Consider the following 13,881-nt stretch of genomic DNA (forward strand, 5'->3'; position numbering starts at 1 on the left):
ACAGGGTCATAAGATCTTACCAAGCATCTCTGTTATAGTCACAACTCCTGGTACTTCAGCTGGTTCACCTGGTCCACCAGCATTGCAAGCCATAATACGGAATTTGAATTCTTCTCCTTGTGGCATTTGTGTCAAAGTATATTCACAGATCAGTGAAGGTGTAGCGTTACACTTCATCCAGGTTACTGAACCAACCTTTTGCATCTCAATTAGATAGCCTGTAACCTTAGCACCACCCTCCTCATCTGGGGGACTCCATGCCAAAGACACAGAAGATTTTGTGGTATCTGTGATTCGTGGGTTTTGAGGTGACCCAGGTGGATCTGTAGGGGTTATGAAATTGTTTAATAAGTGATAAAAATCTAAGTTACCAAAATTCTGTGTCCGTTTGTACACACACAAATGTATTAGTGAAATTTTGCTTACCAACAGGATCAGTTGCTACTGCCGGTTTAGAAAGAAGGCTAGGTTTGCCAACACCACGAGCATTGATGGCTGTCACTCTGTGTTCATATTCCAGGCCTTCAATTAATCCGGTGGATCTGTATCTTGTCATTGTCACTGGATTTTTATTAGCACGGATCCATCTATCTGATCTGACCTCCTTGCGTTCAATAATGTAGCCGGACACCTCTAAGCCTCCATCCTCATCTGGTGGCTCCCATGCAACAGTCATGCCATCACGTGATACATCAAATACAATGGGTCTTCCAGGCGGTCCGGGAATGGCTGTAAAAACAATACGAAATTGTGATCAAGTAGGTCTAGAATATATACATATATCAAAAATATCATATATATATGGTATTTTTTTAAACCTGTTTTTCTTACATTTGGAGCTCTTGCACATTACGATTTCTGACTGCAAGTAATCCCCAGTGCCATAGCGATTGGTTGCTGCAACACGGAACACATATTCATCGCCCTCTGTCAATCTGTCAAATTTGAATGTTGGTCTAGAAACTGATTCCGACACAGGTACCCATCCTGGGCGATGAGCATCACGTTGTTCAACCACATAGTTGCTAATTGGTGCACCACCATCTCTTGTAGGTGGATCCCAGCTTATTGTGACTGATGTTGCATCAATTTCATCAAATCGGATGTGTCCTTGAGGCTCATCAGGTTTGGCTACAGAGAGAGAAGTGGTTTATGATTAATATTGAAACTCAACCATTTTAAAATATCTATCTTCATGCAGGGGGCCGGTACTTACAAAGAATGATGACTTTGATGTTTTCAGTTGTTACTCCAGTTATGTTTTTCACCTCAAGTGTATACACACCACTGTCATCAATGGTAGTGTCAAGAATAGTTAATTTAGAGAATTTTCCAGTTGACTTTATCTTCACACGCTCCACAATCTTTATCCTATTGTCATTAAAGAACCAAGAACAAACTGGTGGTGGTCGTCCTATAATTGGCAAGTCAAGTTCAAGGGGTTTGCCTGCCAAAACACTTATTGTCTTCTGTGGAATAGCGGTTAGATCAACCTTTGGCAAGACTGAAAGAGGAAAAAAAGCATAAACAGAGAGACATGACAAACAAATGACAGCATCTTGTTATTTTTGTTATTATTCTAATACATACCTCTTTGTTCTTGAACTGTCACAGCTGTTACAATTTCTTTTGGCTCACCAGCTCCTCTGCTGTTGACAGCACGTACCCTGAAGAGGTACTGCTCATTCTCATTAAGTGACGTGATAGTGAACTCAAAGTCTGTAAGTTTCAAAGTTGCCACCTTCATCCACTTGTCAGTACCAGCTTTACAAGCTTCAACAATGTAGCCGGTGATTCTGCTGCCTCCGTCATGTAAAGGTTTCTCCCAGGCAAGTGATACACTAGATTTGGTTACATCTACAACTTCAAACTTGGCTGGTGGCAGTGGAACTTCACACACTAACACAACATCGCCTGTCTCACAGGGTTCACCAACACCATATATATTCTCTGGTAAAACTCTGAAATAATACAGCATTCCTTCTGTCAGACCAGTTATTTTGTATGATGTCTTGCTGCATTTGGATGTGACAGTTTTGTATGCTCTCATTGATGCCTCTCGTCTTTCAATTATGTAATTATTGACAGGTGCTCCACCATCAACCTCAGGAGCGTCCCAAGTGATATGAGCAGAATCTTTTGTAAGCTCTTTCATCTTAATTGGACCAGTTGGACCAGGTGTATCTGAGAAAGTATTCACAAACATGCTGGTTAGACATCATTTCATTGTATGTTAATATATGCACTATAAATCATTTCCATGATGTAATATGAGAAAAAAATGTATATAATTAAATATACCATAGATTTTCACAAGAATGCTTGAATCCTTCTTCCCAGCTGAATTTGAAGCTTCAATTGTATATCTACCAGCATCATAGCGGTGCACCTTGTCAATAATGAGAGTTGTAGCAGTATTGGCTACTTCAATAAAGCCACGATTTTGGAGGTCCACGCCAGGTTTGGTCCAGGTTACAGTTGGGATCGGTCTACCAGTAACAGTAACATGGAGGCGAAGAGAACTTCCTGCTCTCAGACAAATTGTCTTTGTCAGCTCATCGGGCAGCTCAAGGTCAGGAATTTCTGGGATAAAGAATTAACAAAACAAGAGAGTTTAGTGGAGAAGATATTTACGAAGATATTGGACATTACTTCTTTCTTTCATTTGTAAATCTCAAACATTGACACTATACAAAAATTTGAAATTCGTGTGAACGTACCAATTCTTTCCACAGGCTCAGTCTCTGCACAAGGATCACTGAAGTCACCCATTCCATTTACATTGACCGCTGCAACTCTGAAACAGCATTTTTTGCCAGCAGAAAGACCTGTAACTGTGTGTTCTGTCACCCTAAGATTCTTTTCATGCACTTTTATCCATTCCTCTGCCCCAGCTTCTTGCATTTCAATAACGTAACCAATAACATCAGCACCTCCATCTTCAACTGGTCGTGTCCAAGCAAGGCTAATACTATCTTTGTGTGTGTCTGTAACCCGTGGAATTGAAGGTGGATCTGGAGTGCCTAAAATGGGGGATTTAGCATAATAAGGTAAACAGTTGTTACAATAGTAAAATACACATTTAAATGTTAACAATCAGGTTGTTTCAGAAAAACATACCTGTTGGTACTCTACATACTGCATACATTGACACTTCACTAGGTTCACTATCACCAGCTGCATTCATGGCTGTAACGCGGAACTGGTAAATGTTGCCTTCATGGAGGCCAGTGACTTTGAAGGATGTGTCCTTGAGAACAGAATCTCTGTTAACCTTGATCCATCGAACACTCTTTCTTTCACGGAACTCAATCAAGTAGTTTGTGACTTCACTGCCACCATCACTCTCAGGCTTCAGCCACTCGATTGTTGCATAGTCTTTTCCAACTGCAAGGATTTCTGGAGCTCCAGGAGGTGATGGAACAGCTGTAATTGGAAATGAAGGTGGAATATTGTAACATACAACACTACAAAATACCTAAGCTAACATTTTTAATATTAATCATGGCACTTACTGAATGAGTTTCGGGCAAAGATGGGGCTAGACTGTACTGCCACTCCAGATCCATACTTGTTCACACCTCTCACACGGAAGATATATTCATTGTTCTTGAAAAGTCTTTTAATTTCACATGTTAGGGCTTTGCATTCAGCCTCCATGATAACCCAGTTAAGTCTATTGGTATCCCTTCTTTCAACAATGTAATGTGTGATGGGGTCACCACCATCCTCCAGTGGCTCTTTCCAAGACACTGTGCATTTTTCCTCAGATACATTGCTGACTGTAATCTCCTGACAGGGACCAGGTGTATCTTGGAAAAGAAGAAAGATTATCGTATGAATGAAGTGACAACATATTTGGGACTGGAGATACCATTTATTTGGGACTTGAAGGTGCCATTCATATATGTTATTTATGTATGTTTAGCACACTTACCAAGCACTTTAACATTGACCTCAGCAGTTTTTGTTCCACTTGCATTTTTAACTGTCAGAACATATTTCCCAGTGTCATCTCTGTCACAGAACTTGATGATTGCCAGAGCACGGGTACTTGAATACTGGAGAGCATATTTTTCACAAAGCTCTAGCTCTTTTGTACCTTTGGACCAGCTGACTTTAGGCTCAGGTTTACCACCAACAGCAGCATCCAAGACCAGATCAGATCCAGCTCTAATTACAACTGTGTCCACAAGGAGTTTGCTGTCCAGCTCTGCTTTAGGAGGAACTGCAAAACAATTTAAGTGTCATGAGTATTTAGGTTCTCCTTAATAAAAAAATATTAGTCTTACATGTTTAGTGAAAGAACCATGTATGATACATACTGTATTCTGCTTTGCAGGTCACTGGTCCTGTTGAAACTGATGGCAGGCTCAACACTCCATTTGCATTTTTGGCAATTACACGGAATTCATATTCTTCTCCTTCTCCCAGTGCAGTGATAGTGAAATTTGTGACAGTAACATTAGTGTAGTTACACTTAAGCCAGCGACCTTCTCCAGTGACAGAATATGGCTTGCGCTCAACAATGTAGCCTGTGATTGGGCTTCCACCATCATTTAGGGGCACAGACCATTTGATTGAGACTGTTGATCTTGATACATTTGTAACTTCTAGTTTTCCTGGAGGATCTATAAATTTGTATCATCAAAGAATACATATAAGTATTGTTTTTGGTGATCTAGACTGGAATTAATTACTTTTTGATTGTGATGTACTTACCAACTGGATTTTGTGCCACAGCTCTCTTTGATGCTTCACTTGCTTTGCTGAGGCCAGCGCTATTCATTGCATACACTCTGAACTGGTACTCAAGACCCTCAACAAGACCTTCCACCTTGTAGTAGCAATCAAAGCAGGGAATCTTGTTTTCTCTCACCCAGAGAATTATGTTACGCTCCTTCTTTTCAATCCAGTATCCAGAAACTTTGCTGCCACCATCATGGTACGGTTCCTCCCAACGAATGCTCATGCTGTTGGCAGTTACAGCAAACACTTCTGGCCTTGTTGGAGGGCCTGGAGGAACTGTGAAAATGAAAACATGTAATTAAATATTTGATATTTGATCATTTATACAGTATATCAAAAATTATAATTTCTTATTAGCTATTACATACCAAATGGATGCTCTGCAACAATTGTCTCAGATTCTGTTGATTTGCTTACACCAAAACGGTTTTCAGCACAGATACGGAAAGTATACTGCATGTATTTAGTTAGATGCGAAACATGGAAAGAAGTATGTTTTACACTTGAATTAATAAGCTGCCAAGCAGTGGAGCCAGATTCACGCTTCTCAACAATGTAGTTTGTGATGTCTGTTCCACCGTCATCCTCAGGTGGATTCCATGACAGTACACATGACTCTGATGTAATTGAGGAAATCTCAATGGGGCCCTCTGGAGGACTTGGTCTGCCAATAACATTGACAGTGACAGTAAAAGTTTTTGACCCAGTGACATTCTCAAGGGTGAGGAAATATCTGCCTCCATCACCTCTCATGCAGTCTTTAACTATGAGAGTGGTCCTGTTTTTGGTAGTCTTAATTGAAACCCTGTCAGTTTCTTTCAGTCTCATTTCCTCAAGCTTCCAGGATACCTTCGGAGCTGGTCTTCCACTAATTGGAACATCAATCTCAAAAGATTCTCCAATCCTGCTAGTAATGAGTTGGTTGGTGATACCACTGATATCAGCAGTAGGTTCGATTCGTGGCTCTTTAATGATGACTGAGGAGAAAGTTTCTCTTGGTACACTGAACCCAGAATCATTCTTTGCCTTGACACGGAACTCATACTCACTATTCTCTATAAGTCCTTCAATTACAAGGCTTAGGTTTTTTGTTGTACCACAAACAACCCATTTATCTGCATCTTTTGCCTTGGATTCCACACAATAGCCTGTGATACGGCTTCCTCCATCATGCTCTGGCTTGAGCCAGGCCAGGGTTGCTGATGTGTCAGTTGTATCAATGATATCAACTCTCTTTGGTGGAGCAGGTTCAGCTGTGGCAATAACTGGATCAGGCATTTCATTTGCTTCACCAAGACCATACTGATTCTCAGCCATAACTCTGAAGAAATAAGGTACACCTTCCAGGAGATCAGAAACTCTCAAACTTGTTTGAGTGGTCTTGGGTGCTGCCTCTGTCCATGTACGACGGCTTGCCTCACGCTTCTCAACAATGTAATGATGAACACGTGCACCACCATCATTGGTAGGAGGTTCCCAAGCAATTGTGAGAGCTCCTCTTGTGACTTCCTTGATGGAGAGAGCCCCTGGTGCACCAGGTGTGTCCAACACTTTGACTGCAACAGTGATAGATTTATTGCCACTACTGTTCTCAAGAGTGAGAGTATATTTTCCAGTATCATTTCTAGTGCAGTTTTCCAGTGCCAAGGCTGTGAATGTCTCAGTGGTGGTGATGTCTGTCATAACACTAAGTTCTCCATCTACTTTTGTCCAGGAAGCTGTAGGTGTTGGCTTTCCCTTAAATGCAATACGTATACATACACTTCCACCATTTTTCACAATATGTGTCTGTTTGAAGGATGCATCTATGTCAATTTCTGGTGCCAAGAGCCTGTCTACTGCCTGTGCAGACTCGGGTATTTCTTTGGCTTTGCCCTTTCCAACAGAATTGACTGCACAAATACGGAACTTGTACTCTGAACCAGTTTCCAAACCAGTGACATTGTATCTTGTAACAGCACAAAAATCCTCATTGACTCTGTGCCATTCCGTTTCAGATCCCTTGCACATCTCAATAATGTAGCCATGGATTTCCATACCACCATCATAGGCAGGTCTGGTCCATTCCAAGCTGACAGATGTATTGGTAGTGTCAGTCACATTGACAATAGATGGGGCATCAGGTTCTTCCGTTGGCTCTGCACATTTAATTGGCATTGAAATGTTGCTTGGTGCTCCAATTCCAGCATCATTTACAGCATACACACGGAATTCATACTCCACATTCTCAGTGAGATGAGTCACTCTGTGTGCAGCCTCTACAATGGGTTTCCTTGTTAGGACTTTCAGCCAGCGACCAGACTTCTTTTCACGTCTTTCCACAATGTAATATTTTATTGGGTTTCCACCATCATGTGTTGGTGGAGCCCAGTTGATTGTGATACTCTCTCCGTCAACATCTGTTGCATCTGGAGTTCCAGGAGAATCTGGGACAGCTGCAGGGATGAAAAAGGAAGAAATTACAGAAAGATATTTTATGGTGTTTACATAAACTTTGAGAAAAATATATATTTCAATATAAGATTTTTATTATCTTACTGTATTGCATCTGTGCAATCACGGGAACTGAATCCAGTGCTCTGCTAACACCAAACCTATTGACTGCAGAAACACGGAACTGATACTCATTTGTCTTGATCAGTTTGGTGGCATTGTATGTGCTTTCCAAGCACTCGTCCGTAACAAGTGCCCATGAAATTTTAGAGGTTTCACGTTTCTCAACAATGTAATGAGTGACCTCAGAACAACCATCATTCTCAGGTGGATTCCATGAAAGTGTTGCTTTGCCCTCAGAGATATTTGAGAATGTGATTGGTCCAACAGGTTCACCAGGTGTATCTAAAAGAATTATAGAAAAATTTAGAAAGAATTATAGAAATTATAGAAGCATATAGGTTAAAATGTGAATCTTAAGAAAATATGGTGATTAAAGAGTGGAATGAATAAATAAGTGGGATAAGGTACAAAAATTATTCATACCAAAGACTTCAACTTTCACTGATTCCTTTTTAGATCCTGAGGGATTTATGGCTTCTACAGTATAAAGACCGCGATGACTACGGTCAGCATCTCTGATAAAAAGGGTACTTGATCCAGAAATTGTTGTGATATCAACCATTTTCTTGGTTAATTCAATATTATCTCTGTACCAGGTAACCTTTGGTGTTGGTCTTCCTATGATTGTTACTTTTAGCCTGATGTTTTCTCCAGCTTTAATAGAGACTCCCTCAAAGTATTCCTGTCCAAACTCAATGTTTGGAGGAACTGAAAGAGATAAGATTATGAATTTAACATATATAGACCAGCATAAAAATTCCATACAAAAAATGCTGACCACTGAACAACAACAAACACAATATAATCTGAATGTACTTACAGCTCTCATCTCTGATTAAGACATATCCAGAAGACTGAGAAGGTGGGCTCACTGTGCCGATAGCATTTCTTGCTATGACTCTAAATTCATAGCGTTCACCGCAAGCAAGACCAGTCACCGTAAATTCTGTGTCGATCACATTTGAAAAATTGGTCTTTAACCACCGTCCCTTGCCCTGTCGTTTCTCCACATTATAGGCAACAATTTTGCTTCCACCATCACGCTTGGGTGCTTCCCATTTCAGTTTAACTGATTCACTTGTTACATCAACGTAGTCAGGGGTACCAGGAGGATCTGAAATTAAAATACATATGTTATTTACTATTTAGACATTTCATATTTTAAATATATTACAGTTGACACTATCTATGTGAAAAAATAAGCCTAAAAGTTTAACTTACCAACTGGAGAAACAGCCATAACAGGTTTGCTTGCATCACTCATGCGACTGTACCCAGCATCATTCTGGGCGTAGACTCTGAACTGATATTCCAAGCCTTCAATAAGACCAATAATCCTATACTCCCTTTCTTTGACCAAGACTATGTTGACCTTTTGCCACATTATGCTGTTCTTCTCCTTCTTTTCAACATGGAAGCCAAGGATTGGACAACCTCCATCAAAAATAGGTGCATCCCACTGAATAGTCATGCCATCATTTGTAACATTGTAAACAACTGGCATGCCTGGTGGGCCGGGTGGTCTGAACTCATGCTTGGCAATGACATTTTGTGAAATTAAAGGTTCACTGGCACCATATCTATTCTCTGCACAGACTCTGAACTGATATTGAATTCCCTTGATCAGATTGGGTACCTTAAATGATGTTCCAATCACACTTGAACAAGCCATTTTCCAGTCTGTCTGAGAGGTGTCACGTTTCTCAACAGTGTAACAAGTGATTTCTCCACCTCCATTATCATTTGGCTCATCCCAAGATATAGCTATACTTTCTGCTCTGACCTCATCCAAGCGGATGGTTCCAACAGGTTTAGAGGGTGGTCCAAGGGTAATAACCAGTATATGAAAAGATTTTCTGAAGAATGAGTTGTCAAGAGTAAGTGTGTATTTGCCTCCATTCTCTTTCTCCACATTTTTTATCATAAGGGTGGCTTTGTTTTCAGTCTTCTTAAAGCGTATTTTTTCACTCTCTTTCAGTGGTAAATTGTCCTTTAACCAAAGAATGGTTGGTCTTGGTTTACCCTTGTATGGCAATTCAATGTGGACATTGTGTCCCAAACGTACATTTATTTGTCCATCAGGATACTCTTCAAGGTTTGCTTCTGGTGGGATAATGTAGTCCTTTACTTTAACTGGCCCAATTTCAGTGAAGTCACTAGTACCCTTTTCATTCTTGGAACAAACTCTGAAAAACATTTCAGTGAGTTCCTTAAGCTTTGTAACTTCATGTTCACAGTGCTTATTTGTGCCAGCAGGGGCCCATTCTTCTTGACCTTGGAGTTTCTTTTCAATTATATAATCTGTAATAATGCTACCACCATCATAATCTGGTTTGTTCCATTGTAGTGTTACTGAAGTCTTTGTGGAGTCTTTCATAGAAAGGTCTTTGACTGGTCCTGGTGTCTCTGTGGCTTTAACTGGATCTGCTATTTCACATGGATCTCCAACTCCATTCTCATTTTCTGCTAATACACGGAAGAAGAATGATGCTTTCTCAGAGAGTTCTTCAATTACGCATGTGGTTTCCTTGCACTTATTTGTTACACAGGCATATGTACGCTTAGAAGAGTCTCTTTTCTCAATAACATAATTGGTAATTTCAGCGCCACCATCCAGTAGAGGAGGCTCCCAGCAAAGTGTAACTTTCCCACGAGTGACATCTTTCAAAATCAAATTCCTACAAGCAGCTGGAGTGTCCTGTACTTTAACAGACACAGTTAAGGACTTTGGTTCTCCTACACCATTTGATATATTAATGGTGTATCTACCAGTGTCGTTTCGTGTTACTTGTGTAATTATGAGACACGATGACGTGTCTGTGTTGTGAATGTCATATTTAGGATCACTGTCAATGTTTTGGTCTTCCTTCTTCCAAGAGACACTTGGAGCAGGTCTGCCTTTCAGGGGCACCATGATTTCAACATCTTTACCAGCTTTCACAATGTAGTGAGTTCTCATTGCAACATCCGTATCAACCTGGGCTTCCTCTGCAAAATAATAATTCAAATTATTTATGCTGTTGTTACAAGCAGATAATATTTTTATGAAATTCACAAAGCATTCATATAACAAGCATTTCAACATGAGTACATACCAAGAATGTCCTTGGCTTGTACTGGCTCTTCCATTTCTATTGGGTCTCCACGTCCAGCACAATTAACAGCAGATACACGGAAGTAGTAGTCAATATCTGGTTTAAGATCTGAAGCAACATACTCTGTGGTTCTCACTTCTCCCTTATGGCTAATCACTGTCCACTCCCCTTCCTCACCAACTCTTTTTTCTACAACATAGCTGGTGATCTCACTGCCTCCATCATACTCTGGCTTTGACCATCCAAGTGTGATTGATGTTTTAGTTGAGTCCACTAACTTGAGCTTAGTTGGTTCACATGGTGGGTCTTAGGAGAATTTACAAAACTTGGTTAGAACTTTGTCAAGGCAGTTAGATTCTGAATTTAGTAAAATGAACATTTCAGTAAAATGATGCAGTAATACATACCAACTGGATCAGCAGCTTTGTATAAGTCAGAAACGTCAGAGTATGGACCTTCCCCAGCTTTATTGATTGCACATACACGATACTGATATTCATTTCCTTCTGTGAGATGATGGACCTTTGCTTTGGTGTCACCAATGGGGTCCTTGTACACTTTTACCCAGCGCAGGCTCTTCTTGTCACGTCTCTCCAGATAGTATCCTGTAACCATGCTACCACCATCCACACTAGGTTTATCCCAAACAACCTGCATTGTTGTTCTGGTGATATCCGTTGCTTCAGGTGTAGAAGTCTGTCCAGGAGTAACTAAAAATAATAGTAATAATTGACTTAATAAATAGTGTATTTGTAATATTATCTGGTTTACCAAAACTATACATTATAGAATTTAATAATTTAGATTTTCAGTTATGTCTCCTTACCGAATGTATTTTTGGCAATTACAGGCTCAGACTCCAGAGGATCTCCAGCTCCAAATTTGTTAACACCTCTGACACGGAATACATATTCATTTCCTCTGGCCAACTTTTGGACAGTGACAGTACGTGCTTCCATTGCTTCAGAAACTGGAGACCACACTACTCTACTTGTCTCTCGTTTTTCTACAATGTAATGGGTTACTTTGGCACCTCCTTCATCAGCCACTGATTCCCATGCAATTATTATCTTGTCAGCAGAGACTGATTTGAATTCAATGTGTCCAGCTGGAGGTCCAGGTTTGTCTATTTACAGAATGAAAATGCTTATAAATTTACAATGAGGAAATAAAGAGGTGAAAAAGACATTGAAATGACATTCATATATTTTTTGACACAAATGATTACATACCCAAAATCTGTATTCTGATAGAAGCAGATGCTGTGCCAAACGCATTTTTGATTTTGAGCTCATAGGTTCCAGTATTATGACGAGTAGTATCCTTAATGAGGATGGCAGATGAGTCAGTTGTGTTCTCAACTGACAGCTGTGCACTTGACACTAGTTCTTTTTCGTCTTTAAGCCATTCAATAGTTGGCAAGGGTTTAGCAAATATTCCCACTTTGATTTTGAATGATGTACCAGCTTTGTATTGCACAACATCCAAATACTCTGGGGGTAGGTCAATTACTGGCGCACCTAGGAATGTGAGGAAACAGAAAAGTGTGTAATAAAGTGTGAATAGTATTGCTGGGCATGATAACATGAGATAACCAGCAAAGTAGCAGCAATAAACTTACCAGAAATGTCGACACAAGTTACTGGTCCTGCAATTAGAGATGGATTGCTAATCGAGCCAACTGTATTCTTGGCAAAAATCCTGAATTCATATGCCTGATCCTGAGTCAAGCCGGATACAGTGAAGTTAGTATCAATGACATTGGTAAAGTTTGCCTTCGTCCATCTGCCATTTGGAGCATCTCTTCGCTCAACCATGTAGCCAGTGATTTTGCTTCCACCATCAAATGGAGGCTTCTGCCATACAAGGCTAACTGAATTTTTTGTAACCTCAGAAATCCTCACATTTGCTGGTGGTTCTAAAACAAAACAATGATTTGTTATTTGGCAAAGAAATTCAGATAAACTTGACAATGTAGCAACTTAATTTATATATTATTATTTTTTTTATATTAAAGCTTACCACAAGCATCAATTGCTAGCACTTCTTCTGATGTCTTGCTGAGCTTTCCAATACCAGCTGCATTTTCTGCAGCTACCTTGAATTCGTAAATCATTCCAGGACATATATTTGTCACTCTAATTTGAGTCGCAGGGATCGCTGTTTTGTTCACTGTCTGCCAAAGAATGCTGCTTCTTTCTTTCATTTGGACATGGTATCCAACCACTGGGCTTCCTCCATCTACTACTGGCTCATTCCAGCAAACAGTGAGGCTCTCCCTTGACACATAACCCAGCCAAGGTGTTGATGGTGGTCCAGGGATAGCTAAAAATACAATTAACCAGCAGGGGTTTAACAGAAATTCAGATATAACTAGAAACAATTGCAAATGTACATTATCTAGGTACTCACTGTAAGGAAGCTTCACTGTAACTGACTGAGAATCAATGTGATCACTGATGCCAAAGCGATTCTCAGCTTTAACCCTGAACTGGTATGCTTCTCCCTTTGTAAGTTTGGTGACTTTAACAGTGCTTCTTGCAATTGTGGATGACACTTCTGTCCAGGCTGGAGTACTTGTTTCACGTTTAAGAACAACATAGTTTGTAACAGGACAGCCACCATCATACACAGGTGGGAGCCATTTGAGACACAAGCTTGTCTCCCTCACATCACTAACTTCAACAGGACCGACTGGAGGACCTGGTCTATCCAGGACCAGTATGTTTACAAACATCTTGGTGGTTCCACTTGTGTTTGAGGCAACAATGTCATATCTTCCAGCATCACTTGCAATACTTTCCTTGAGGTTGATATTAAGACTTTCAGGGGTTACTTCAAAGCTAAATCTCTTGCCGCACTTAACTGGAGCATTGCCTCTGGACATAGAGACTTTTGGCATTGGTTTACCCGAGAGAGGAAGCTCAAATTTAAGATTTGATCCTGCTCTCACATAAACAGTGTTATGTGGGAAATTCTTCATATCAAACTCAGGTGCATCTGTAAATAACAGTCAAAAGAAATGGATGTAGAACATTAATATATTATTTAACTAAGATAAACATGGAATGAATTGAATGAATTAAGACTCACCAAGTTGATCTTTCACAACCACAGGAATAATCATTTCTTTTGCTTCACTAAGTCCAGCGTGATTCTCAGCACGAACTCTGAAAAAGTATTCTGCATTTTCCCTTAGGTTCTTAATAATGTGGGTGTTGGCTTTAACAGTGGCACATTTAACCCACTTCTGTTGGCCCTTTTCAAGGGCATCAATGAGGTAGCTGGTAATTCGGCTTCCACCATCATACTCTGGTTTTGACCATGCAATGGTGACGCTATTCTTTGTTACTGCAGTAACGCCAAGCCTAGCAGGTGGACTTGGTTTTTCTGTTGGTGCAAAGTTGAAATCATATTTAAAACACAAAATGAATAATGTTTTTCTGAAGCCTATTATTTTCTAATTTTCAGACAAATAACC

At 40.1% G+C, this 13,881-nt stretch overlaps 1 protein-coding gene across 1 annotated transcript in view; it reads right to left on the reverse strand.

The window, feature by feature from the left end:
• The window catches only part of LOC306877052 (titin-like), a 148,070-nt gene that overhangs the window by 15,606 nt on the left and 118,583 nt on the right, over positions 1–13,881 (reverse strand). Inside the window, exons 167-191 of the mRNA XM_079428575.1 lie at positions 13,494–13,790; positions 12,813–13,400; positions 12,423–12,725; positions 12,022–12,318; positions 11,633–11,920; positions 11,227–11,526; positions 10,808–11,110; positions 10,401–10,706; positions 8,527–10,293; positions 8,126–8,419; positions 7,729–8,013; positions 7,288–7,587; positions 5,118–7,184; positions 4,723–5,025; positions 4,326–4,631; positions 3,938–4,228; positions 3,516–3,812; positions 3,121–3,426; positions 2,721–3,023; positions 2,302–2,583; positions 1,591–2,184; positions 1,217–1,504; positions 832–1,131; positions 427–729; positions 21–323 (exon numbers count right to left, since the gene is read on the reverse strand). Coding sequence (XP_079284701.1) covers positions 21–323; positions 427–729; positions 832–1,131; positions 1,217–1,504; positions 1,591–2,184; positions 2,302–2,583; positions 2,721–3,023; positions 3,121–3,426; positions 3,516–3,812; positions 3,938–4,228; positions 4,326–4,631; positions 4,723–5,025; positions 5,118–7,184; positions 7,288–7,587; positions 7,729–8,013; positions 8,126–8,419; positions 8,527–10,293; positions 10,401–10,706; positions 10,808–11,110; positions 11,227–11,526; positions 11,633–11,920; positions 12,022–12,318; positions 12,423–12,725; positions 12,813–13,400; positions 13,494–13,790 — 11,271 coding nt within the window. The remainder of the gene's footprint in view (positions 1–20; positions 324–426; positions 730–831; positions 1,132–1,216; positions 1,505–1,590; positions 2,185–2,301; positions 2,584–2,720; positions 3,024–3,120; positions 3,427–3,515; positions 3,813–3,937; positions 4,229–4,325; positions 4,632–4,722; positions 5,026–5,117; positions 7,185–7,287; positions 7,588–7,728; positions 8,014–8,125; positions 8,420–8,526; positions 10,294–10,400; positions 10,707–10,807; positions 11,111–11,226; positions 11,527–11,632; positions 11,921–12,021; positions 12,319–12,422; positions 12,726–12,812; positions 13,401–13,493; positions 13,791–13,881) is intronic.

This window comes from Barbus barbus (assembly GCF_936440315.1).
Source record: "Barbus barbus genome assembly, chromosome: 11".
In the NCBI taxonomy this organism is placed as follows: Eukaryota; Metazoa; Chordata; class Actinopteri; order Cypriniformes; family Cyprinidae; genus Barbus; species Barbus barbus.